Below are 24,899 nucleotides of genomic sequence, written 5' to 3'. Positions count from 1 at the left end.
CAGGTTTTCAATGTATATATTTTTCAACTTCGATACTAAATTGTGTGGAAGATATCTGTTTGGTGAAGGAACTTTTAAAAAGCTACACCTATGCCACCCTTTTTTAGAATTAGAGATGTTACATTAGAGAAGGTTCGGTCTGCCTTTTCTCCCCGTCTCCAGCTTCGCAGACATAGTCAAGCCTCCATCATTGTCCCCAGTGAAGGGGATCATTGGTGCGGATAATCCAAATCCCCAGCTAATCCTCTCCGTGGGGTGGGGTCACAGGCCCACCACTTGGGGCCACAGGCCTCATCACACCTGGGGCATGACCTTGGCTCCCTCCTGGGATGTAGGGCAATGTGTGGACACTGAGGAATAACTCCCAAGGCAGGAAGATAATCTGGAAGGCAAATAATCTCCCAGGGACCATCAGGGGCCCCTCGTCCAGAGAACAAAAAGGAGGCAACGGGTCTTTTCTCCTAGTCTCAAGAGCTGACCCTTTTGCCCTGGAATTCAGGGACTCATTGAATAGTATTCAGGGATGGCCCAGTCCAAGGCCAGCCTGAGAAAACTTGTCATCAACATAGAAGTGACCTCAGGTCAAACATTAAAGAGAGAGGATGGCCCTCCTCAACCACCTGCACGGATGGTAGAAAGGAGCGAGATGGTCATGCAGGGGTCCTGAAGCATCACACCATGTCCCAGTGCTTGGCTTCTACTAACAGGGAGACTTTGGGATGCCAGTAATGAATGTGCAACTACTTCCTGATTCTTAAGCTTTTGGGGACCTGTTTCTTTGAATTTGAGTTTAAATATAGCCAAGAAGTACCCCGCAGCGAGATTCTCATTTGAAAGTCTGTCGGTCACACTGGTCATTCGGAGCAGTCTTCCTCCTCAAAATGCCCAGACCCTCTTTGAAGATGTATACACTGCAAGAAGGAACCATGAGCTGAGAAACAAAGAATAGTTCTTTCTTTCCCCAGAGAGCATTTTTCAGACTCTCAGTATCCAAACTATATATCAAAATGAGCTTTGGGGGCATAATTAATTTGCCTGGTGTAGCCTAGATTTTTAAACATATGAACATGATTCCCCACTTCGAGAAACACATTAACTCTTTCTTACTTTAAAGCAATTTTTGAAATAAAGGGTCTGCCAGTATCTGAAAGGAGGTGACTTTGGGAAAAAAAGACGTGCCAGAATGCCAGACTTGCTGCCTTCCACTTTCCTTTGAAGGGAAAAACATTAAAGCATTAAATACTAACACATTTTAAGCCCACATGTCCCTAAATATCTAAAAGAGGAGAAAATGATTACATTTGCAGATTAACTTGCAAGGACAAAGCTGCATAGATGATAATGTCACCTACCTAACATTAATTCATGCTGTGACTTGGGCCCTAGCACCTGACAGACTGCTCGTTTCGTCTTCTCATTTACAAAGCAGTATCATCAGATGAGGAAAGTGAGGGGCAGAAGAGTTTCATGACTTAATCTGGAACCCAGCATGTTAATGTCCCCCGTGCCCGGCGTGGTGGCTGCTGTGTGACTGAGTGCCCAGGATGTGGCTCGTAACATGAGGGTAGGTCTCCAGCCGTCATGTGGTCCACATGGCCAGGTGCTTTTCTGCCCTCCCCGCCTGGATGCTGAGACAGTTGAGTTGCCGTGCCTCTGTGGGAGACTGTTCCCAATCTCTTAACCTAGATCCAGGAAGCAAAAGTCAAAGAACCAGAGCGAGCCTTGGCAGCAGCACTTCTCCACAGCGTCCATCCTCCCATATTTTGCTTCGGCCGAATGGGGTTGAGAGTGGGGCCTGTTAGACCGCCTGGAAGCGGGTTCACATGCGCCCTGACAGCTGACATGCCGTTGCCTGTGGCTCAAGATGAGCCTCAGCTAGTTGCCCTCTTCCCTTTATGCACTGAAAAGATGGGTCTGATATCTCCTTGGGTTCTGGAGAAAAGCTCAACCAGCTTCACAGCCAGAAATGATAGATTTGGAGCTTTCTAATGGGCCTGTTTGTTTGTAGGGTCTCCCCCTGAGCTTGCTGGTCTACCAGACCGGGTGGTCGTGATCATTGAAGCTCACTTCATACCCTAAGCAGGGATGCCAACCTGTAAAAACTGAGTATCACGTGACTTTAAATGCACATTCCTTATAAAATGTTTAAAGCTCGCTGGATTTTATTAGAATATGTGAACCAGGCTGAGTATATTAAATTTATGAGTCCAATTGATGCAGTACCATAATAATTCAATACAATATGCTTATGTCATTAAGCTCATAAAGTAGATTCTCTGAATAGCTGTAATGAATAGTTCCAATTCTGTAATCACAGACTAACATTTTCACCCTGATGAATTTTAACTGGGAGCTCTCAGAATTCTCTATAAAATCAAGAAATAAATGCCATATTTCAAATGATGACTACTTATTTCAGGTATTTACTTTAAAACCTAGGATGGATAGAAAAGAAGTACCTGCTAAGACAGAATTATTCATTAGAAATACTAAAAAGGTTGGAAGGGGTTAGTAGCATGGAGTCGAATAGGACTGTGATTTATGGCTAGCCGTAAATTATAAATAAAAACCAATGAGACTTTTCTACTCCGCTTTGACTAATTTCATGGACTCCCTCATCCCTTACCTTCTTCCCATGCACATCTATTTTGGTTATCTATCACCACCTAATAAACTACCCCAAAACTCAACTTCCTTAAAGCAGCTGCCATGTTATTGCTTGTGATCCTGTGGGTCTGGAATTTGGGCAGGGCTTGGCCAAGTGGTTCATCTTTTCCAAATGTCAGGTATCAGGTCAGGCCACGTACATAGCTGCATTCGGATCATGGCTCCACTAGGAACTGGGCTCAGCTGGGGCACCGGAGTCTGCAAGGTGACTCCTTCACTGTCTGCTTTACCTCTAGTGTTTTCTCTTGGTGAACACAAGACATAGGCTGTGCCAAAAGGCTGGCGGGATCTATGGGATCAGAGAGAAGAGATGCGGGAAAGCCACAGCATGAGGACCCGTGGAGAGCCTATCCAGTGAGCAGTACATCCCAGAAGGGTGTCCCCCGCACTAAATGAGCCCCACATAGTGTGTGGTCCAGCCATGATGGCCTCTTGGTAGAACCCTAAGCTGTTTGTCATCGCCGGGAGGCTTTGCGCATACCCTCCCCACTGACTGGAATAGGCTTCTTCAGTATCTTCCACCAGTATCTCCACCTGTCTGATTCTCACTCATCCCTCAGCTCTTGGCAGAAATGTCACCAGTTCCCAGGACTAGGCTGGATGCCTCTTCTGTGTGCTCCAAAATCATCTCCTTCCATATTTTAATCAGTGCTTTACTTGTCCCAGCTCCCTGGAATGCCTGCATGTTACTCAGAATGAGAACTGACCTCATTCACTACTGAATCCTCAGCAGCATGGCTCTCAATAAATTTTTGTTGGGTGCGTGAATGAAGTCCTGAGAGGAGCCAACAAAGAACAAACCTTGATCCAATCCTTAGAAGACAAGTAGGATTTAGATGAATGACTCTGGACAGTGAGGAGATGGCGTAGGGCAGCCCAGGCTCCTTTTCAGCACAGGCTCTGTGTCTGTTTTAGTCAACGTTGGACACCCAGTGCCTGGCACACTGCTCCATGTAGAGCAGGTGTGCGGTAACTGTGGTGGATGGATGAGTTGCTTGAATCAAACTGTCCTAATTTCATCAGAGTGTAGAGGACATTTAGGGGCATGTCAGGAAAGGAACCCAGCATTTTTGGTCCAGTGGAGACCAATTGTAGGATTCCTAAATTGCCAGAGAGAGGTGTCGACTAGAATTTATGAGAGTTTAGAACTGGTAAGACTTGAGTGAGTTATTATTGACCCCACTGGTAGGAGGTTGATTCATGACCCATGGCCAGTGGTGACCAGACCTCTCTCATGTCTAGAAATATCCCAGCATGTCTCCGTCCCGGCTTGATTGGTCTTTGGAGCCCATCAGTCAAGGATGAATTTTCCAAGTGCTACAAGGTAAATGAAATAGACTGATCGTTATCTTTAAGCCGCCACCATGGCTAATGGCTTCTGGAAATGAGGAATTCCAGTGAACTGTCTTCTCTGTTAATATGTCACAGTGGAGAGGTGGATAAGGCCCTACTACATTTTTAAAGTACGTTTTAATAATTTCAATAACTTTAAATTACATTATGAATTTATGTTAAAATTTTGTGAGATGAAGGGGCTCCACAACAATGAGATGACCGGGGAAATCATGAGAGTGGCACAGCTGGGTGATGTGTGCCTATGAAATGAGCAGCAGGCTGTACTTACAGTCATGAGCCCTACTAAAACATGCTTTTTAGTAGCCTAAATAGTCATGACTTTATCCCCCTGATCATTAAAGCAGAAGGAAGGGAGGCAAAAAATAAAGAATGTACGCTCTTTCTAATGCTTGAGGCCCTCTATACCCATGCATTCTCTGTGTGTGCGCCTACACACACACACACACACACACACACACACACACAGTAAACTCTTGAGTGTCTGCATGAGCATGGCATGGAGATCCCCATAGAGAAGGGCTGCGTTTACATGTACATGTATTCATTACCTTTCAGGCTAAGGGATTGCACCTTGTAAGTGACATTAAGCCATCTGACTTTCTCCTGAATTTGAAGAGCAAGTTGTTTGTCAGCCTCTCTAGTCTGTTGACATTGGCTAAGCCACTGCCTTTTGGGATCTCAGTTTCCTCATCTGTAAACAGGATATGTATATCTGTCCTCCTCCACCTCAGCATGTCTTAGGAGTCCCCAGAGCTCATGAACTGGGATGTGTTTTGTACAAAGTGCCTGAAGATCCAAATCCAGGATCCGGGCCTTCCACGTTCTCCTTCAAGTCTTGCTGTTCCCCACACAGAGTCCTGCACATGCTGGCCTTACTTACTCCCTTGTTCATACAGTTTGCTGAGTTTGGATACCACTCCATCTTCCCTCCTTTCCAGATCCCAGACCTGAAAGGAAATGGCTGCAAGATGAGAAGGGCCACACCACTAAACTCCCTGCTTGCTGATCATGTAGGTTTTTGCCTGGAAGGACTATGGAGCACATGGTCAGTCCCAATGACCAGACTAGCATTTCATCCAGAAGCTCCAGAGTTGAAAAGAACAACCCAGCAGAGGCCATCTAAAGGCCAGCTTTTTAGCTAGGTCATTCCAGTGACTTAAGTACTTTTCCTTTCAGCTAGAGTGGAGCCTGAAATTATATTGTAGGTCACACATGAATCATGTTAGCAAAATGACCTTCATCAAGAATGAAATAAAAATGAAATTAGCATGTAGCAGCACATTATAGTTTCAATTTTTTTTTCCTGATGCAGTGTATCGATTGAGGTACCAAGCTAAAGCTCTAAAATAATCAACTAACTTCTTGCTGAATTGCCATGTATTGCTGTAGGGAGTGCGTTTCACCTTTCAGAACTCATTAACACAGTCAATAGACCATATTAGCCTGTGTTTTGGTTCAAAAGAATAATAATATTTAATTGTTGTATTTTGAAATGGGGTTGGGATTTTGAGGATTGGCCTGTGTGTATATATCAGGGCTTGGGCAAGAGCTTTCCAGGCTAACGCTTGGCTGGGCATGCACCACTAGGAGGCACTGACCCATCTGAAGTGTTTCTCACTAAAGCCTCCTAGAATTGACCTCTTCCTAAGAGAAGGGCACCTTGGGCAGATCTTGATGGGACTACAGACAATACCCCCCACCCCCAGGAGCTTGGATGTGGTATAGGTGGAAGTTTTTCTCTGGTCCTGACTGGTGCCTACTACCTGCCAGTGCTTCAAGGGTTAATGTCAGTTAACTTGTTCGCAAACAGTAGAAAATCACTGTGGCCTTTGTAAGCAAATGGGCTCATCCACTCCCTAGCTTGGGAATGGCCAGACCAAAGGCTCTCCTGAAGCTGCCCCTCTGTGAGAGAGGTCCCTGAATTCCTTACACTCTAGAAAATGCTCTATGGCAATGGCTGTGCTGTCAGTAAGAGACTGGTTCCAGCGGACTCCAAGTGGCTTCTCCAGTAGCTCTTTGGCTATGAGGTGCCCCTTCCAGAATATGAATGGGAAAAACTCAGCAGGCCTATGCGGTAAGTCAGCTAGATAACCAATTCCCAAAGAAGGGAAAGCTAATTTTTCAGAAGGGAATGTGAGCGCTATTTGGAAAGGAAAAAGGAAGCAGGGCATGAAAACATGGCCAGTGCCCACCAGGGCTCTGTAAGGAAGATACTGGAGCATGAACAGAGTTACATTGGACTCCGTGGAGAAGAGTATAAGCCTCACAGCAAGAGGTCTTTTTCCCATGTTCGTATGGAACATTAACTCCAGAGAACCCAGAGACCCCTGGTCTCTGTAAGAGCAGCCTCAGGCCTGGAAAAGTCAGTGTATCTGGCTCAGCATAGACGACCTTGCCCAGTGAGACAGTGGTACTTGGGACATGGAAACAAGAAAAAAAAGTGGGGGCGGGATGGTAGACTCTGGACAGCAAGCTGGTGATTGAGACCCAGCCTCTAGGGCTGGAAGATGTGGATATGTATGTGGTATTCCCACCTCTATGCTTTGTAACCTTCAGGGCATTGCTTAAGCCTCCTGGTCCTCAGTTTCTTCATCTAGCAGATGGGTCCTATGTAGTGTCCCTATTTCATAAAGCTCTTGTGGTAAGTAAATGAAATATACCATGAAAAGTTCTCACTGTGCCTAGATCACGATAGGCCTTAATAACTGGCCTCTTGTAAGAGCAACAGAGCAGCTGGTCAGACTGTTGTGTGCACGTGGGACTGTTGTGTGCACGTGGGAGACAATCCTGAGGCAATACACAGAGTGGTCATGGCAAGTATGGGTTGAAGAAGAGGACTACTTTGGAAAAGAGAGGTCAGGAGCCTGGTGTAGATGTCTCAAACAATCTGTGTGTCCTTATCTTTCCAGTGGTCTGTTGGCCTCCTCTGGAAAAGCTCCTGGTCCCCTGCAGAATTCTGTCTTATTTGGAGGTGGAGATTAAAACAGGTGCCTATTTAACACTTCCGTCAGACCCATGGGGGCCTGTCTCTCCCAGTTTCATCTACCCCTGCTCATTGCCTTTGCATGGATTGACTTTAAAAAGTAATAAGAGAGACACCTGGGTGGCCCAGTCAGTTATGTGTCCGGCTTTGGCTTAGGTCATGATCTCAACTGTTTGAATTTTCAAGTCCTGCATCAGGCTCTGCGCTGACAACTCAGACTCTGGAGCCTGCTTCAGATTCTGTGTTTCCCTCTCTCTCTCTCTCTGCCCCTCTTCCCACTTGTGCTCTCTTATAAATAAATAAACATTTAAGAAAAAACAAAAATAAAAAACAATAAGATATTCCTGCAGACTGTAGAAGAAAGTCACTTTTTGGAATCCAGGTACTCTGCTTCAGTATTGAAATATGTGTTCAAGATCAGCCATCTAAACTTGATTTTCTGAAAGTATCGGTAAGAAAACACCTTATACTTTAGTGTTAGTCCAGGTACCGAAGAGTAAATAACCTAGGTAAATGCCTCATATATTCTTTTTTTTTTTTTTTCCAAATCGATAAATAACTCAAAGAGTTTGGTCTCCAACCTTGCCGTGCTATTTGCCTTCTCTCCTCTGTGGCTTCTGTTCTCCCTTCCATCCCCAGACTTCCTCTCTCACCCTCCCCCAGCCAGCCCCTCTGTCTCACTGTGGCCCCGTTTGGTCCCTGCCCTTTCCCGCAGTCACTCATACTCAGACCCTCTCCCAGACCCCTTCTTGCTCTGTACTGTGGGTTTGCAATCTTACTGAAAAAGGAGTGGGTTTAATCTGACTTTCATTCTCCAAGTATCTGGATGAGGCAGGGCCGAAATGTTATGTGATTTCAGGGGGTGCAACTGCCCATTCTCGATGGCCCTAATGTGAGTGTTTAATGAAGCAAGGACTTAGGTAGGACGCCCACCCCCAGGGTGGGTACCGGGCCTCTGTGGTCCCTAACAGCAACCGAATTAAATTCGTCTGCTTTTGTTTCTTCTTCTTCTTTTTTAATGGAGAAAATGCCATGTGAAAGAAACAGAAACTGGGTATTGGATTTCACAAATCCTTTTCCTCCTTTGCCCTTGTGACCCTGCTAAGCCGCTTAAACTCCTAATGTCCTTCAATTTTTGTAATACTTTTTTATAAAGTGTACTGCCCTGGGGATACAGCTTGGCTCTGGACTTATTTTTCACATACCAGGGAGGGCTAGCCCTGACAGGAAGGACTCTCATCTTTTCCCTTCAGCCACAGATGCTATAGAAAACGTGGTAAACACAAGCAACAAAAATTACTAATGTAAATACGTGTGTATTTAAGTATGTATTTTATACACAATTATAATGTATATTAAATACATGCAATAGTCGAGCTCTAGTTCATTGGCTGATCTTGGCCTCAGCCTAAAATCCTAAAGGGGAACTTCTTTATTGGAGGGAGAGTGATAAACTTGCCTCAGCAGATACCACATTGAGTAGAGGCAGATTTCATCACTGAAGAAGAACTCCAAAGAACCAAACTGCTCATCGTCGCTGGCCTCTCTGCCAAAGGCAGTCAGCGGGCATGGTCACGTGCGGAATACTGTGCAGCCGCAGTCATGAGCCAACCACAAGGATGCCCAGCACAGTGTATGCACCTCCCAGGCATCGCATTATGTGCAGGAGGCCGGGCACAAAAGACAGTGTCCTGCGTGATTCTAGTAGTGTGAGTTTCAAAAACTGGCAAAACTGGTCGATGGCGGGAGAAATCAGGATAGCGTTGTCCTTAGAGAAAGGACTGGGAGAGGGGGTGTGAGGCGGGCCACCCTGGTACTAGCAACGTTGTCTCATTTTTATCTAGGTGTTCATCACATGGGTATGTTCACTTTTGGAGACTTCAGTAGGCTGTGCCCATGTGCTGTTTTCTCAGTGCACACCTCAATTTTTAAAATTAACTCACCAGAATCAGTCATCAGGTTTCTCTCCAGACCCTTTCTCCAAGCTCGGCAGAGTGCCAGGTATGGCGGGGGTTATGAAGAAGGAGATGCTCTCTGTGACCTCTGGAACCTTCTGGGAGTTTAGATCTGTCTTCTTTCCCCCACCCTACACCTAGTCCTTTGGTTTTGTCATTCAACAGAAGTTGGCCAGCCCACTGCAAGCACGTGGCTCCGGACACAGCACCGAAGCTACCATGCCTCCCCTTAGACACTTGAGAGCATATTAAGGTTACTGCAAAGAATACTCTAATCAAATCTTTTCTTAGGCCAAGGAAGCAGTCTATATAAAGGGAGCCATGGCTGTCCAATCCTGCGAAGCAGAGGTTTGTTTTGCAACGAAAAAGCTCTCCTGTAATGTTTATAATTCGCTGAATGAGATCCCGGGATCTCAAGTTTCCATGGAGACATGCTAGTGAGTTCATTTAAAGAAAAAGGCACTACCTGTACCTAGTTTGGTTTACTCTTCTCTTGATGGTGGTGGCCTGGCAGGGAAGATTATCTCCAGTACTTTCTCTTTTGTTTATATCTTTAGCTTTCACTTTTCATGACCCCCCCCCCTTTGGGCTCTCCTGGCCCTTTAAAGCTCCCCCCCCCCTTTATGAGCTAATTATGACAAATGTGGATGCAACATCTGCTCCCAGATTTAAATACCTTCCATTCTGTCAGAATTCATCTCCGGCAAATTGTGAGCATTAGTCTGCACGTTCCTACAGCTTGTGGGAGACCTGGAACGGGCTGGGCCCAGCTCTGATGGAGCTTTAGATGGAGAAAGACTTGCGGCCCCACACTTCAGTGCACAAGCTCCTCCTCATCCTTGTTCAAAACACTTCCCTCTTGACCTTCCCACAACAGTCCGCTTGCGCACATGTAATCATCACATTGTAAATACTGGCTGGCCAGCTGGCGTGGCCTGTGATGGGCACTTGCATCCACGTTGCATGGACTTCAGGTCCCTCAAAAGGTGCTGTTCTCTGCTTCCCTTCCCCCAGTGGGGTTGAAGTCCATTTCCCTTTTGCCTAAGATGCAAAAAAGTACTGGTGTAAGATCTTCATTTTTTCAGGAATTGGTTTTGACACCTTCTTGCCTAGACCTGATTGCTCTTTCAAGCTCCTTTCCTGAGAGATTACCACAAGACCAGTGAGTCAGGAATATTGAACAAAAAAGACAGAATCTGAGTTAAAAACCCTTGTTGTCAAGTCCCCTCTCCTGATTGCCAGCCTTGTTCGCCTCTCCAGCAACAGGGTCCTCACCCAAAAATGGGTATAACCAATAAAAGCAGATAATTTTAGACGGGGTACAGTAATAACATCAAATGAGGTGAGCTCAGCAATGTGGAGGCACGGCACAAGCCTTTTGTTCTCTTGCCGTGGGGATGGATTTCCAGGTGTCTGCATGGATCACGACTCACCAGATTGTCCATTTGAAGAATGTACAGTGACTATGCATCAGTAAGAAATTAGATGTTAGAAGATTCTTAGAAACTAAATTACTATACACATGTCAATTATGAATAGTCCTCATTATTTTTTTTTTTATATTTTTATTTCTAGGAGAGAGAGAGAGACAGCATGAGCAGGGGAGGGTCAGAGAGAGAGGGAGTCACATACTGAAACAGGCTCCAGGCTCTGAGGTGGCAGTCAGCACAGAGCCTGACGCAGGGCTCGAACCCACGAACCGCGAGATCATGACCTAAGCAAAAGTCGGACGCTTAACCGACTAAGCCACCCAGGCACCCCAAGTCCTCATTATTTTTAAGAAAGTAGCTGATGAATTTTCCTTGAGCAGAGAGTCTTCTTTCCGAAGTAAATTTCAGGCTGGTAATTCGTAGGGGCAGCTGGATTCTGCTAGGCTAGGTTTTCACAGTCGTGGCCTGAGTGACACTGGGAATGCACTAATGCCTGCATGGGGGCTGTCCTGTGCATCGTAGGATGTGCCTAGATGCACACCACACCTCCACCCAGAGTAACAAAACCATGTCCAGACATTGTTGTGTGTCTTCATGGGACAGATCGCCCCCAGTTGGGAAGCACTGCTTCTCAGCCTCTGCTGTGTTTCCATGATAAATTTGTTTGTTACTCAGAATCCATAATTATTTATGTTTAATGTCAGGGTTTGTGATAGGACTGTTTATATTTTCAAAACAAGCTGAGACAGTAATAAAGACTTAGGCTTAGCCACCCCCCGCCTCCTGCATTCAGTCCCATCTTCCCTTATAAATAACACTTGCCTGACCTGAAATATATTAACTATTTTTGTATGTCCTCTTTTCCTTTAATACATCCTGCCTGCACCCACGTCTGATTCCATCCCCAGCGTCTCGGATCCTTGTCCCAGACATGCTTTGCTTGCTCGGTGCCAGAAAAGGCGGTGAATGCTGTGACAAACACATGCAGCCACGGGGAGGGGCAGAGCAGGGGGCTCAGAGCAATTAATCTTAGGAAGAATGTCCTTTCATTGATGATTATAGGTTTTGCAAAATGATTTGTAAATATCAGCACTTGGAACTGACCCGCTTGTCCTCAGTGTTTCTTTTCCTTTAAAGGATCCAAATCAGACAGTTACACTGCCATTGAAAAATGCTAGTGAGCAGCACATTTAGCATTATACAGATGGCTAGCCTTCCCTGCCCCCCGTCCCTTTTAATTGCCTTTCTATTTAATAAGCAAGCTGGGGGGAAACAAGTCGTTACAAAATAGGCTATTGACTTGTGTTAATGTTGTTGGCAAGCAGACCACTTCCCCACCCCTGTGCCTGACGCTACATCGGCATTTCTCTGGGCTTTGTCTGCAGGTAGACCCGAGGCCATGCGGCTATGAGCCAAAGTCACCCGGGTAATGGAGGTGGTGGCTGTATTACCTTGGGTTGGTCTGGTGACGACCAGGCCACATAGGTTCCCATGTGCTTTTTCTAATGATAGGAGTTCTTTCAAAGTGGGTGGCAGGCCGTTTCTGGAATTTCTTCTCTCTCCTTGACTCCACCCCATGACGACGTCTCACCACATTTTGCCTCTTGTCTCCTCCTCAGAAATACCTCAGGGACTTTTTCAGCGTGATGCTCCAGTCCGTGACGTCTCCCCTCCACATCAACAAAGTGGGCTTGACTCTTTCCAAACACACCATCTGTGAGTTCTCGCCGTTCTTCAAGAAAGGGGTCTTTGACTACAGCAGCCACGGAACGGGGTAGACCTGGGGGTGATGGAGGAACCACCAATGCAGTGCCTTCTCATCCAAGTGGCCCTCCTTGTGCGGCAGCCTCCCCCGCTCTGTCTGGGCCAGCCTCCTCCTTTCTGCAGCCTGACGTGCAGCAGCCGGCCTGGGCCGCCTCACCAGGGCCCACCGAGTGCCTGAATTCGGGACTGGCATGGTTTCGCTTCGCTGATGGTGACCCTGACGGGCAGCTGTTACTGCTCCATTGCCGTTGAACGTGGCCTTTTCCCATAGTGCTTCCTCCTCATTGCAGCGGGAGGCCATCCCCTGTGGCATAATGGACGTGGCTGGCGCATCTTGGGCTCCCTGAGCGCTGCCAACCTGGGGCCTCCCGAACTGGGTGTGCAGCTTACCAGACCTACCTGAAGTGACTTTCATCTGGTTTCCTCTTCTGCCAAAATATATCTTACTTTTTATGTCCCTTTCATGTGGTTGGCCGTATCCCAAGAGAAGCATTTTATGTGATTTCATTGTATTTTTTTTTTAGTTTCCCCTCATTTGAGTCAGAACTTTTGTACAATGCCTGACCACTGATGTTTACACAGAATTTCATATTCTGCAAAAGGGATTTTTGGTCCAATCATGACTGGGATCTTCCACGCTTGACCAATTGGATGTAGGTGACATCACTTAAAACGTCTGTAAATCCATACAAATAGGATATATATTTAATCTTGAATATCTGAGAAAATTTTCCCAAATGTAAATGGCTACTGTGCATTCTTGAGCTTTCTCCGCTAAGCACAAAACAAGCGCATAGCTGAATGCATATTTTTAAATATTTTTTTTTCATGTTTTTGTTACAGAATCTACTGGATCTTTGGCTGAAAGACTAGAATTTATGGTAGTTTATTAATGATCCCTTAAATTACTCAGGACTTAATGTAGCATTGTACATCCATGTACAGTAAAACTGCTTTGTTTTACTAAAGAGAAAAAAGTGTAAGTAGAAAAATATATATGTGGCATATATTGAAATGTATATAATTCTACCTATAGATTTATATATGTACACACACCTGTATAATAGTTGTATCAAAAAATATCATTCACAACAAATTGATTAAAGGTATTTGCTTTTTCAAACTTTAAATTGAGCTGCTATCAATATTAAATGAAGTTATAGAATCTGTCCTGTAGCACGGTTTATTTTAAGTTTGCAACATGATCATCCCTACTGGTCTGTTTAAAAATTTATCTAATGTGTTTGGAAAGATCGGTAATGTATAATTTAGCATTTGTGTTGCGGTGGATGCTGTTAGAGTAACATTTGAAGCCACAAATGAATGGGGTAACAAAATGTGTTTGCATTCAGTCTTCTAGAATATGCCTGTGCAACTGAGCCCTCTAACTTGAAAAATATGTTTAACGATGCAATTATCCCAATAAGGGGGAAAACTATTATCACACTAATTAGATATCATAGTTTAACATGACAAAAATGAGGACTTTTAAAAATTGCTACAGAAAGACTTGCTTTTTGTCTGCAGCGGTGATTACAGGCATAGGTTTAGAGGCAATTACTACCAGAGAATTTAAACCTACAGATTAGAGGATAGAAGCCGGGAGATAATAATTAACCATAGGTCATTCATTTAAAAGGAGTCAAAACACTATAGATTGTCCCTCGTTTGCTGAGTAAACTAAGTGGTTTTCTTCAGCTGACCAGATAATCTGTCCCCTGCGCTTTTGGACCTGTATCTGAGGCCAGGCTCATCGCAAGCATTTCACTGAAATGACACAGGATATGATAATAACTTGGCAAGAATAAATAGACGTGTGTTTGTGGGAAGTGCAGGAATCAGAAGACCCTTTGATTCCAGTCCTCATCTTCGGTAATCAGTGTTGGACTTGAAGTTCAAGCACTAGCTGGCTCTGGCTAAAGCTGGCTATAGTGTTAGTGGGTCATTTCACCTCTCTGAGCCTCAGTCTCCCCATCTGAGAACGAAACTGTTGCACAGGATAACCTCTCTTTCCCGTTCTAGCCATGGTCACAAGTAGTGGGAAAACTACTCCAGACGGATGGAACAGGTAAGCCCCTGGAGTGGGGATGTGAAATACAAACTTCTAACCAGACTCTAAGGCAGCTTGATCTGAATAAAACATGAGGGAGTGTTGAAAAGCCAACGAAAAGTCTCACCTAAACAAATAATGGAATTTCTGGAGTTTAGACAAAACAGATGTCAAAGTCAAGATGACAAAACTGAAGCTTTGTTAATTTAGACTGATTCAAAGCAGTAAAGGGAAATTAGCAAATGCCTATTTTTTTATTTCAAGTGCATCAAATAAAATAATGCTAAAATGAATTCAATAAAATTGAATTTTATTCAGTTCAGATTGAGGTACCGTCAACTTATAAATAGTCAGTTGGACAAATCCAAGGAACTTAGGATTCTTTAGGACCTAGGACCCATCATGTCCTAGGTCTTGCTTACATAGTAAAATGTGTACACCAAACTTGTTTATAATCACAAGTAGTGTAGGCGCCTTCAGTCTGGATCCCACCCAGGCCTCGCTGTCTTGATTAATTTGGGCATGTGGATAGGGAGTAGCTAAGTCATGCCGACTCCCAAATGGTGGACATCTACAAGATTCTCTGGTCCCTAATGTGGAGATGCTTGGAGACTCATGAACTAGGTACCAGGCCCCCCAGGGCCACTTCTGTGCACATTTGTATATAGAAAAACCCAGTTCTGCTCCACTTGGCTCTGTCTACCCACTTAGTGCTCTAGACAGCATATGGCTGGCAATCTGGGCAGAAGCACCCAGAAGGTTCACAGCTTAGAGCAACCACGAGCTGAGGTACGTAGCTTCCTGCAAGGCTTCAGTGCCTAGCCTCAGAGCCAGGGCATGGTGGTGTTCTGAGTGCAAGTTTCAAAGATAAAATTCATCTTTGAATGAATTTGGATACACCTCCCCCTGTGCACAATCTGACGCGTGCCCCATTGTTCCTCAAACGTGCTCTTTGGGATGGAGAGCAGGGTTCTGTTGTGACAGGGCTCATTATTAGGCTGAGACTCCCACAAGCAAGCCTCATCTCCTCAGAGGGAACTTGGGTAGCAATTCAAGATGGTCATGAGAGAATTTTCAGTGATGTCCTGCTTTCCGATCAGGAGTGTTGGAAAGAGGTTTTAAATACACTGCTTTACAAACGCCTAAAAAAATATTCTAGTTTCTCTTCAGATCGTATAAATGTTTGGCCTTTTACAAACACCTAAAATGATGCCTTGAGGGGTCATTAGTCCAGAGCTGAACATTTCTTCCACACGAGGACCTTGTCTTCCCATATTCCTACACACTCACACAAGAGTAGTTCGGATTGGACTTCGTTACTGGATAAATGGGGAGGGGGGGGTTGTTTTTGTTTGTTTGTTTTAATTCTTAATGTTTATTTTTGAGAGAGAGAGACACAGAGCACGAGCAGGGGAGGGGCAGAGAGAGAGGGAGACATAGAATATGAGGCTCCAGGCTCTGAGCTGTCAGCACAGAGCCTGATGTGGGGCTCGAACCCACAAACGATGAGATTATGACCTGAGCCGAAGTGGGACGTTTAACCAACTGAGCCACTCAGGCACCCCTGTTTGTTTGGATTTTGAATAAGAGGAGTAAAGAAATTTCAGTAAAATAAGTCCATGGCAAAGTCAACTGCTTCAATTTTACATAAGTTATCATGACAGGTGATTTATGTTTTGGGAAAGCTAATTAAAGACTATTAATCTAAGGGGACTTATTCTTTGCAAATTAAGCCCTGTGTATCCCATCTTTTAACGGCAGGGCTCTTTCTACATGCAAGAGGAGGACCTGGTTATCGACTTTCGTCCTTTTGTTTAGAGTGTTTTTTCCTGATGTTAATTACATGGGTAATGATTCTGCCCTGCTGAAATTTTGAATTTCGCACATAGAGGATTATTTCTGAGTTGAAACAAACCCACCGATTGTCATACATTTCTAAAGTGTCCCATTTCAAACGGACCTTACAGTGGTACCTGGGAGTTACCAGGGCCACGTTGGTGGTGGCCAGGCTTCAGAAGGCTCCTCCATTTAGGAACCCCGAATAAACCAGGTACATTTTGAAATGGTAGGAAAGACGGAAAGACATTTGGCTGAACTGAAAGGGTTCAAGGCTCTAAGGTCATCCTTGTTTCCTGCAAATAGCAATCTGCATGCATTTATCACTGTAGAAGTCTGTGCCCTAACCTCTGGCACTGTCTTTTACCACATGCCTTTCTAGAAGGTTCTCCCTTTTGTGGATCTCTTGGAAAATGATGAAATATAAAATGTTCTTTCTTTGATTATGCTCACTAGGTACCCCTTAATTTGAAAAATAAATAATAAAGTTTTTTTTTAACCTGGAGATTACCTCTCCAAAAACTGATTCTTCTGTCAGAATTTGAGGTTCATCGATTTGATTTTTCTCCTTCTCCATTTCTGGAAAGGCAAAATCTTCTCCATTCAGGGAGAGATAGATGTGTTTGCAAAAAGATGCACAAACCATCTCTCTTTACACATTGAAAATGGGGAAGTGCGCTAGGTACAAAATTGGCAATGACAGAGGGAAATGCATCAGCAGAATGCAAAAGCCCCAAAGGGTGAGGGTACAGAGCTGTTTGGTACCATGAAGGCAGGTCACCAGAAAGAGAGAAACCTTTCTCTAGAATTTAAGTCGGGGGGATGGGGGGTGGGGGGGGACTTGAAAAATATAGTTAAATATCCTCACTGCTTGAAAGCAGAGTTATTTTCCTCAAAGTGTCGCGAATCCTTATGCACAGTTAATATTTGCAGAAGTGTTTCCAGTAGCACTTAAAGTTGTGCCTGAGAGCTTCTCACTAAATTGCAGCCTGAGGGTCTGCTATTCCTGAGACTCCTTCTTCCTTCTCAGCCAGGAGGAAGGAAGGAACTGAAGGAGGGAAGGAGGGAGACAGCAGCTGCTTTTCCAAAGCTGCCAGGGAATGTCTTAGAGGAGAGGGTCACAGTGAACAGTCAGAGCAGTTGGTGGTGATTAAGAGCACCTTTAATATTTGCATTTCCCTAGATTCTAAACTCTCTTAGCTTTTCTCCTGAAAACAAGCCAGAAGCCATGGTGTGGGGGAGTGGGCACTGTAGGAGTGGGGGTACGTAGCTTGCTATTATAAATGACTATTTTTCTTTGGTGTTGTAAGCCCTAATTTTAATGACTGTAATAAGTAAAGTCAATTCACAGAGGATGTAATTCTTATGTTGCACAGTAATATTAAAACACTGTTTATCCTTTATAAACAAATGGGGAAAGTTGTGTTTACATTGTAAAAGATTTTCTTTGCCTTCTGGTACAAGAGCAGCTGCCTTAATGTACCCACATATAGATTTGTTTTTTTCCTTAAAGAACTCATGGCCAAAGAGTGCAGTACTCCCCTCAGGGTCTAAAGGGCAGAGTGTTCTGGAGTGGAGGAAGCCTCTGCCTGTTGCACGTATGTGCATGTCTGACCAGGAAAGCAGTGCCAGCTGGCCCAGCCCCAGTACACACACCACTGCCTAGTCCTACCCCATTTATTCCCTGTGTAAGCTGTTCCTCCCCCTGCCCTGTGCCCAAGAATCTCTTGTTCTGTACCCCGTGAGGGTTTGGGAGGATGGATGGACAGGCACCGTGAGATGAGCCTCAGAGAGTTTATAAAGCAAGGACAATTCATGCCCTGCCTAAAGCCTGCTGTGCACACATCACAGCCACACTGCCCAGCCCCTGCCTGCCATGGGGATGAGGAAGGAAGGAACAGACCAAACTGTGGCCATTCGTGTGAATCCACTGGCCACTGGCTAAGTGTTGAGATCCTAGCTGAGAGAGAACATGACCCAGAGACTGTAGGGCAGGCTGGTTGTGTTCTGTTCCTTCCTGGTTGTTAGAGAACCGGCCTGCTCATCGTCGGTGTTCCACACACCACTCACCACATACTCACGAGCATCCTCCCTGTGCTAGCAGGGGCCTAGGGTCCCCTCACTGTGGTGAGCAGCATGGCCACGGGCCTGCCCTCAGGGAGTTCTCGTTCCACTCAGCAACCCGCCAATGTTTGCACAGTCACGAGACTGCAAATTGTGACAAATGTGATGGGACAAGAGTCGACGGTGCCAGGAGAGAACGTACTAGAGAAGTGATCTCATCTGGGAGGCCCTACAGTCTCCCCGAGCTAAGGCCTGAGCACTGAGGAGAAATGAGTGCCAAAGAGGCAGAGAGATTGCCCCAAATTGAGGAAAGCGTGTGCGTGTGAGAGGGAAAATGCTCATCATCGCTATCACGTGAAGAGAACATCTGGGCCAATGACAGATTGGAGAGGAAGAGGCCAGAGGAAAGAGCACCTGATAGGTTGCTGGCTGAAATTTTGTAAATGAGATCACATTTCCCATCAGCTACCACTGTTTTGGAAGGATGTACCCCTGGCGGAAGAGCACGTGACAAATAGGGCTCATCCTTTAGAGTCACACGTAATAAAGAGAAGCAAACTTCCTGATCCAATGTTAGCAAAGAAGTGATAAGATCTCTGAGAGTACTGTCCTGTGCCATCTAGAGGCTGGAAGTTCTGGTCTTGTCACCTCGACCTTAGGTGTGTTTCAAATTCTGAGATTTCAGTGGCTCATGCCTTAGAGAAGCATGTTCTCCCCAGACCCTCAGATGTCTTGCTGGCGTATGTCCCAATTCCCACACCGCAGTAGCCAGCGAATCCAAGTAAAGTCTTGTCTTTGGGCTCCTACTTAAGTTTCGCTTTGTAACCAGAAGAATAGGGAGCCCTGTGCAGACACAGCTGTCAAGAAACTATGAGTTAATTGTGGGGTTTGGTTTATGACTTATACCGGCAATTGCACAAGGACACTGTGTCTTCCTTAAGTTCTGTCGCCCCACACGAACCTCAACTCCTCTGTCCAACTTTTGAGGCTGAGCATAATCATCCCAGCCTCCCCAATAAGAGAAGAGACTGTTTTCAGATTTAACAAACAGCCTGTAACCCATCCCTAGGATGTACAGAGAAGCCCCTTGGCTGGAAAAGAAAGAAAAAATCTCTCAGCCAGTCTGAGAATGTGGTTCAATAAAGTAGGTCAGTTTCTGGAGATTTGATGGCTTGGGGACTGACATCTTGCAAAAATTTCAGCCTGGTCCATTTTGTATGAATGCAGTGCTACCATCAAAAGGACCATTGCTCTTCGTACATTAATGCACTAGGCCACTTAGTGAACTAGCTTCCCTGCTGGGTGCATGCAGAAAGAGTCCTCCTTGGGCACTCCCAATGACAGCATCACTCAATGGGGACAGACTGTCACTGGCTGTGGCTGTGGTCACTGAAAGCTTCCCACAAAAGCAAGAGGCCATGGAGGCCAAGACACATGTCAGGTGAGGAGAAGGTGCAGCAGAAGAGGAGGATGACAGGTTGTGTTCAGCCTAACAAGGGGACACACCTGGCCTCAGGTGTCACAGATAGCCAGGCCTGCGCACTTTTTCTTTGATGCTGATGATTCCCCTCTGCTGTTATTCTGGCTCGAAGGCCTCCTGTCTCAGAGTCATAAAGGGGATGTGCCTGCTGAGACGAGTTAATTTTGTTGGCAGTGGGGACACTTCAAAGACAGTCTCCCTAGGCAGCTTTTGTTCAGGGACAAATCTATTAATGTTAAAAGCAAGAGGAAGGATGGAGTGGGCCACCTAGGGCCTCTCTGGCTGCACATGACCCTTCTCTTTGGCATCAGGTGAAGTCAGCTTCCTGTTGCTTCTACTGAGTGCCACGCCAGCTCCCTGTGTCACCTCTCTGCACACATCGCTATGACCTCAGCGAGCTGTGTGGGGCTCTTGAGAGTCTCAGATAGCCTTGGGGATGGTAGGAGGCCTGCTAGTTTCCCAAAAAGCCATGAACACTCTGCTACCAGCATCCAAGCCTCTTGGGGTATCCTTAAGCCAAGCAAAGCTTTCAGAGCATAGAAGGGAAGTTTCCATCTGTTCTGGAAAGCCTGCCTGTAAGGCAGCATCTTGTGGATGATGAATAGGTTACAGTCCATGCCCGCCCCACACAACACAACTCTAGCATACTTTTAATACCTCCAGGGAGGTCTATGTGGCTCAGAGCGGCCCCAACAGAGGCGGCCAGTTATTTCTCGCATTTCCTTCCCATGACTGTGAAGGAACTGAAACTGCATCAGTTGAGTTGTACCACCTTTGGGACGTTCTCCAAGCTCCTGGCGATGCCACAGTTGTGAGCAGAACAGTAGTGCTCCTGGCTGGAGAGAAAAGGATGTCAGAAGGAGCCTTGGAAACAATCTGGATCCAGGATCCATTCAGGAGCTAGACAGACAATACACTTGTGTAGGGAGAAGGCATCCTCCCCCAAAGGGAATTGAGAGCATGGAGCAGAAATGAATGCGTAGGAGCCGGGAAAGCCTGACACACCTGCAGGCTGCCTCCGCCATAGTTACCATTTGCAATCTCTGATCTATCTATCTATCTATCTATCATCTATCTATTTATTTATTTATTTAAATGTTTATTAATTCTTGAGAGAGAGAGAATCATAGCATGAGCAGGGAAGGGGCAGAGAGAGAGGGAGACAGAGAATCTGAGGCAAGCTCCAGGCTCCAAGCTGTCAGCACAGAGCCCTACGTGGAGCTGGAACCCACGAACCTGAGATCATGACCTGAGCCGACGTCAGGTGCTTAACTGACTGAGCCACCCAGCACCCTTGAAACCTCTGATTTAAATCCATCTCTTAATTTACCAAAGACAAAGTGGCTGGAAGGTGATGGCTTACCCAAGTCACTGACCTGAGCCTCAATGTCCTGCCACTGCCCAGATTAGAGGAAAATGCTGAGTGCATCAGTCAGGATAGAGATTGCACAGGTTATTTTCCTAAAGAGAATTTAAAATAAGTAGATTTAATGTAGAAGGTGAAAAGCAGAGAACTCAAAGGTATGGCAGCGATAGTAACTACAGGAAGCAGCTGCCATTCAGAGTGCTAGGGGGAACACGAGAAGATTAGAATTATTAAAACCTAGAAGCATGGAAGAAAAGCCCCCACACAGTTGAAATTGACAGCCCAAGAGAAGAGGGCAATGGCGCTGTTACTGGTGTCTGAGCCGGGGGAGGGTCCCGTGGGGCTGGGACGGGGCCTCTGAGGACGAGGTGCTGGCGTCTCTGCGGGCCTGGGTGCAGTTAGGCTTGTTGACAAATATTGAGAAAACTGCACGCTGTACTCAGTTGCTGCTCCTGGTGGGGGGCAGAGGGCAGGTGGGCAGGGAAGAGAAGCGTGGCTGGGGAGATGCTGACAGAGACAGGAAGTCACCTAATCAGGAAGAAGAAGCAGACAGGAAGTGTTGCAGAGATGATGTTCACAGGAGCAGAAAGCTAAAGAAACACGTCCCTTCTCACTCCCCAGCCTTGCTGGTCTCCTGTAGGGAGGGCGCTGTCTTGGCCGAGCCTAACCAAGAGCAGCTGCCAGACCAGAAATAAGGTTTGCAGCGTCCCAGTCCCTGCATCCCAGAGCAGAGAGGAGTGAGTTTTGAGCTGGGAGATATGTATTCACTAACTGGCACACTGAGCTTTTGCTCCAGTTGAAGTCTAGACCTAACACTCATCAGCTGTCAATTTGCAGAAAACAATCTGGAAGCCAGGCCCCCAGTCCCCCACCACAGCCCATCACGGGACATCCTTTAGGTGCTATGTATGCCCATTGCTGGACACAGGACACTCTAGTCTGGGAGTTAATCTGCATGGTCTCTGTCCTCTAGGAGCTCACCTGCAAAGGTAAAATTTATCCCAAACTTGTATCAGGTTGAGGCCCAAGAGACTGGACACTTTTGTCTCTCAAAGCAGCCACAGCTGTGTGGCACCTGCACAATGCATTGCTCATTGTGTGGGAAATGATACCTCAGGCATCTCCTGCTGCATCTGCCTTTGCCATAGGCTACTTTTCCTGATATGGAAAGACGGGTTTAAAGACTGTTTTAAAAAGACAAGGCACCAAACATCCTCAGACACCCCTTCCTGCACTGAAATGATAGTTGGTTTTTCCCTATTCTTCCCTTACATGACAAAGAAAGTCACTTTGGAAGGACCTGCGCTAGTCCCAGGGCCCTGTTAGGCAGAATTACAATCTCAACAGGCCTTGCAGATTACATGAGGATGTTTCTAGAGCATCGAGCAGAGGAGTAAGCTCTATGGTCAAGGGCTTGGGGACCCAGAACTTATATGCTATTGGTTAAATGCAGTGGTTGCACAATAAGGCCCTTATGACTCTGTATGGAATCACCTCTATTCTCTCCACTCAAGGTGAGCAGCCTCATCCCTTCTGCCTGAGTGATCTGTAGTGCTACTCACCTGAGAAATTACTTCTCTGTGTTTATTCCCATGAGAGGCAAAATCAGCCATAACATTCCTGGAACTGCACCATGACAGTGACCTTCAAACACCTGAAAAGGCTGTTTTCCTGGATGTTGTAAACCTCAGAATTTGAGAATAGGTATTTCCTGAAGATGTTTAACATCCCGTGAGCAAAGATGTTGGAAGTGTTGCCTCGGTCTTGCTTTTCCCAGTCTCTGGTTGGCGTTTCCACACAATTGCCCTTCTCATGCAGAGAAATGGAATCCAAGGCTCGTTTTCCCATTTGGGCTTTCCTGCTCACCCATGCCAGGAGGTGGAATGGATGCATGGGGTATGAAGGAGTTATGCACGAAAGTTCTGGAAGAGAACTGGCCAAAGACTCCAGGATCCCAAGAAATCGCTCTGCTGGCATATGACCAGCCTCCCGGTCATATGAGAGATCCTCAACAAATGAAATGGACATGTAATATTTGCTTGCTTCAACATCTTACCCCTCCAGTCAGCCCACAATGACTGGGCTGGTATTTGTCTTCCTCGTAGAATGGATGCTGTCCAGAGAACTCAAAGAACTTCATTTATTTTCATTAAATTTCCTGGTATCAGTGACAGACGATCGGCTCATGGGTGTGGGGGATGACAAGTGGCTGAGAGTACATCTGATCACAAAGAAAGCTTCATCCTGTAAAGGTGCAGAAGCGTGAGCTATAACAGTCACTGCCATCTGAGAAATATGCTGTCACAGGGCTTATCAGGGGAGACAAGCAAAAGCCAGGCCTACAAATTCAAGGGAATTCAATTAAAAGTGAGGTTTTTCAGAAGGGGAAGTCTGAATAGATAAGATATATTTGAAGCAATCTCTATAATTAACCATCATCCATGTGGTAAAGAGGGAATGGCAAAATACAGGTAACTCAGAACATTCGTTCAAGCACTTGGGTTGAACTTCCTTCAACAAAAATAACAAAAATCTCTAGTTCAGAAACTACTGATTCGAGTTGTACTTTTTTGTCCTCCATGAGGGCTGGCAGAGATGTCTCAGAAGGACTGAGAGAGCACACACAGAATGGCCTGATGTGCCATCTTTGCGTCCAAGTGTCAAAGTTGTGAAGAGAAATGCTCTCCATCCTGTAAAGCTTGGGGGAATTGCTGTTTCCCAGAAAGCCTGCTATCCTGAGAGAAAGTCGAAGGCTGGCACCAACCTACCTTGAAAACAGTTCAGCTTCAGCCCCTCACATGCACATACTCCCTTCTGAGGGTTCTCTCGTGAAGCTCTGGAAGGGAAGCAGCAACCTGGCCATCCACAGGAGGTGACCTTGTGGGTCAACCCCCATATCTGGTGGTCCTACCATTACTGCCATGGGGTCTGTAGGCTGAGGCTGCCTCTGGCACCCACAGCAACTGTTCAGTGGGACAGTGGGGAGAGGGGAGGATGGGTCTCACTGAGCTGGACCAGCACCACCAAGACCTCAGTCCTCTGCGGTCAAGGAGCTCCATCGCCCAGGATATGCCCCGAGGCAAGAAGTTCTGCCCCCACAGAGTGCTATTTCCAGTAACATATTGGGACGCCAAGGAAAGCCTATTTTCTGTTCTCTCTAAATGTGCTGTTACATCATTGTCTGATGCAGAAGTGATCAAAGAAAATGCAGCAAAAGCAGTGGGAAACAATTATTATAGAATCGGGTCAAGCAATAAATTAATAATGACTCTTTAATATAATTACCGTGATACTCCACTTATATGACAATCTTGAGAAGGCAAAGCCACAGGGAAAGGAAATATTAGTGCTTGCCAGGAGCTGGGGTTTGGGGGTGGGGAGGTTGGGGGAGGATCTCCCCACAAAGGGGTAGCATGTGGTAATGTTTTGGGGTGAAGGGCTCTTCTATATCTTGAGTGTGGGGGTAGTAGGGTGGGCATTTGGTAAGATTCACAGAACTGTATATTGCAAAGGGTTTTACTGTATATAAAGTATACCATTTTTATACTTTTTTTTCATTAAATGATTCAGTAAATTGTGTTGACTATCTGTTGACTCTATTGCATATCATGCCTGTTTCTTCTTCCTTTGTACCAGAGACAGCTAACATAGTCCTGTGGGAGGAAGAAAAAAAAACCAAAGCTTCAGCCTCCAAAATCCAGTGTTGAGCTTGGGCCCCAGGGCCTCACTGGGAGGGGACATGGATTTGATGGCAAATCTGTTGCCTCCCTGTAGCCTGTCAGCTTACAGATGGCAGGGACCATTTCATGGCTCTCACCAGGTGCTCAATAACAGTAGTGAAATAGAAGATAGGGATGAGAGGGTCACCAACCACGCCAACTCCAGAGCCCTCTTCCCTCTCTTCCTCACACTCCCTTCTCCCTCCCTCTCTCTCCTATTTCCCCTCCT

The 24,899-nt window shown here is 45.8% G+C and overlaps 1 protein-coding gene across 1 annotated transcript in view; it reads left to right on the top strand.

The window, feature by feature from the left end:
• KIF16B (kinesin family member 16B) overlaps window positions 1-13,235 on the top strand; it is a 296,460-nt gene extending 283,225 nt beyond the window's left edge. Inside the window, exon 26 of the mRNA XM_039252113.1 lies at window positions 12,011-13,235. Coding sequence (XP_039108044.1) covers window positions 12,011-12,169 — 159 coding nt within the window. The 3' untranslated portion in view covers window positions 12,170-13,235. The remainder of the gene's footprint in view (window positions 1-12,010) is intronic.
• Window positions 13,236-24,899: the final 11,664 nt, after the last annotated feature.

The sequence above is a fragment of the Hyaena hyaena genome, unplaced genomic scaffold (genome assembly GCF_003009895.1).
Source record: "Hyaena hyaena isolate Hyena2069 unplaced genomic scaffold, ASM300989v1 scaffold_411, whole genome shotgun sequence".
NCBI classification, from domain to species: domain Eukaryota; kingdom Metazoa; phylum Chordata; class Mammalia; order Carnivora; family Hyaenidae; genus Hyaena; species Hyaena hyaena.
Note: the sequence above shows the minus strand (reverse complement) of the source record. Positions and strands in the feature narration are given on the sequence as shown.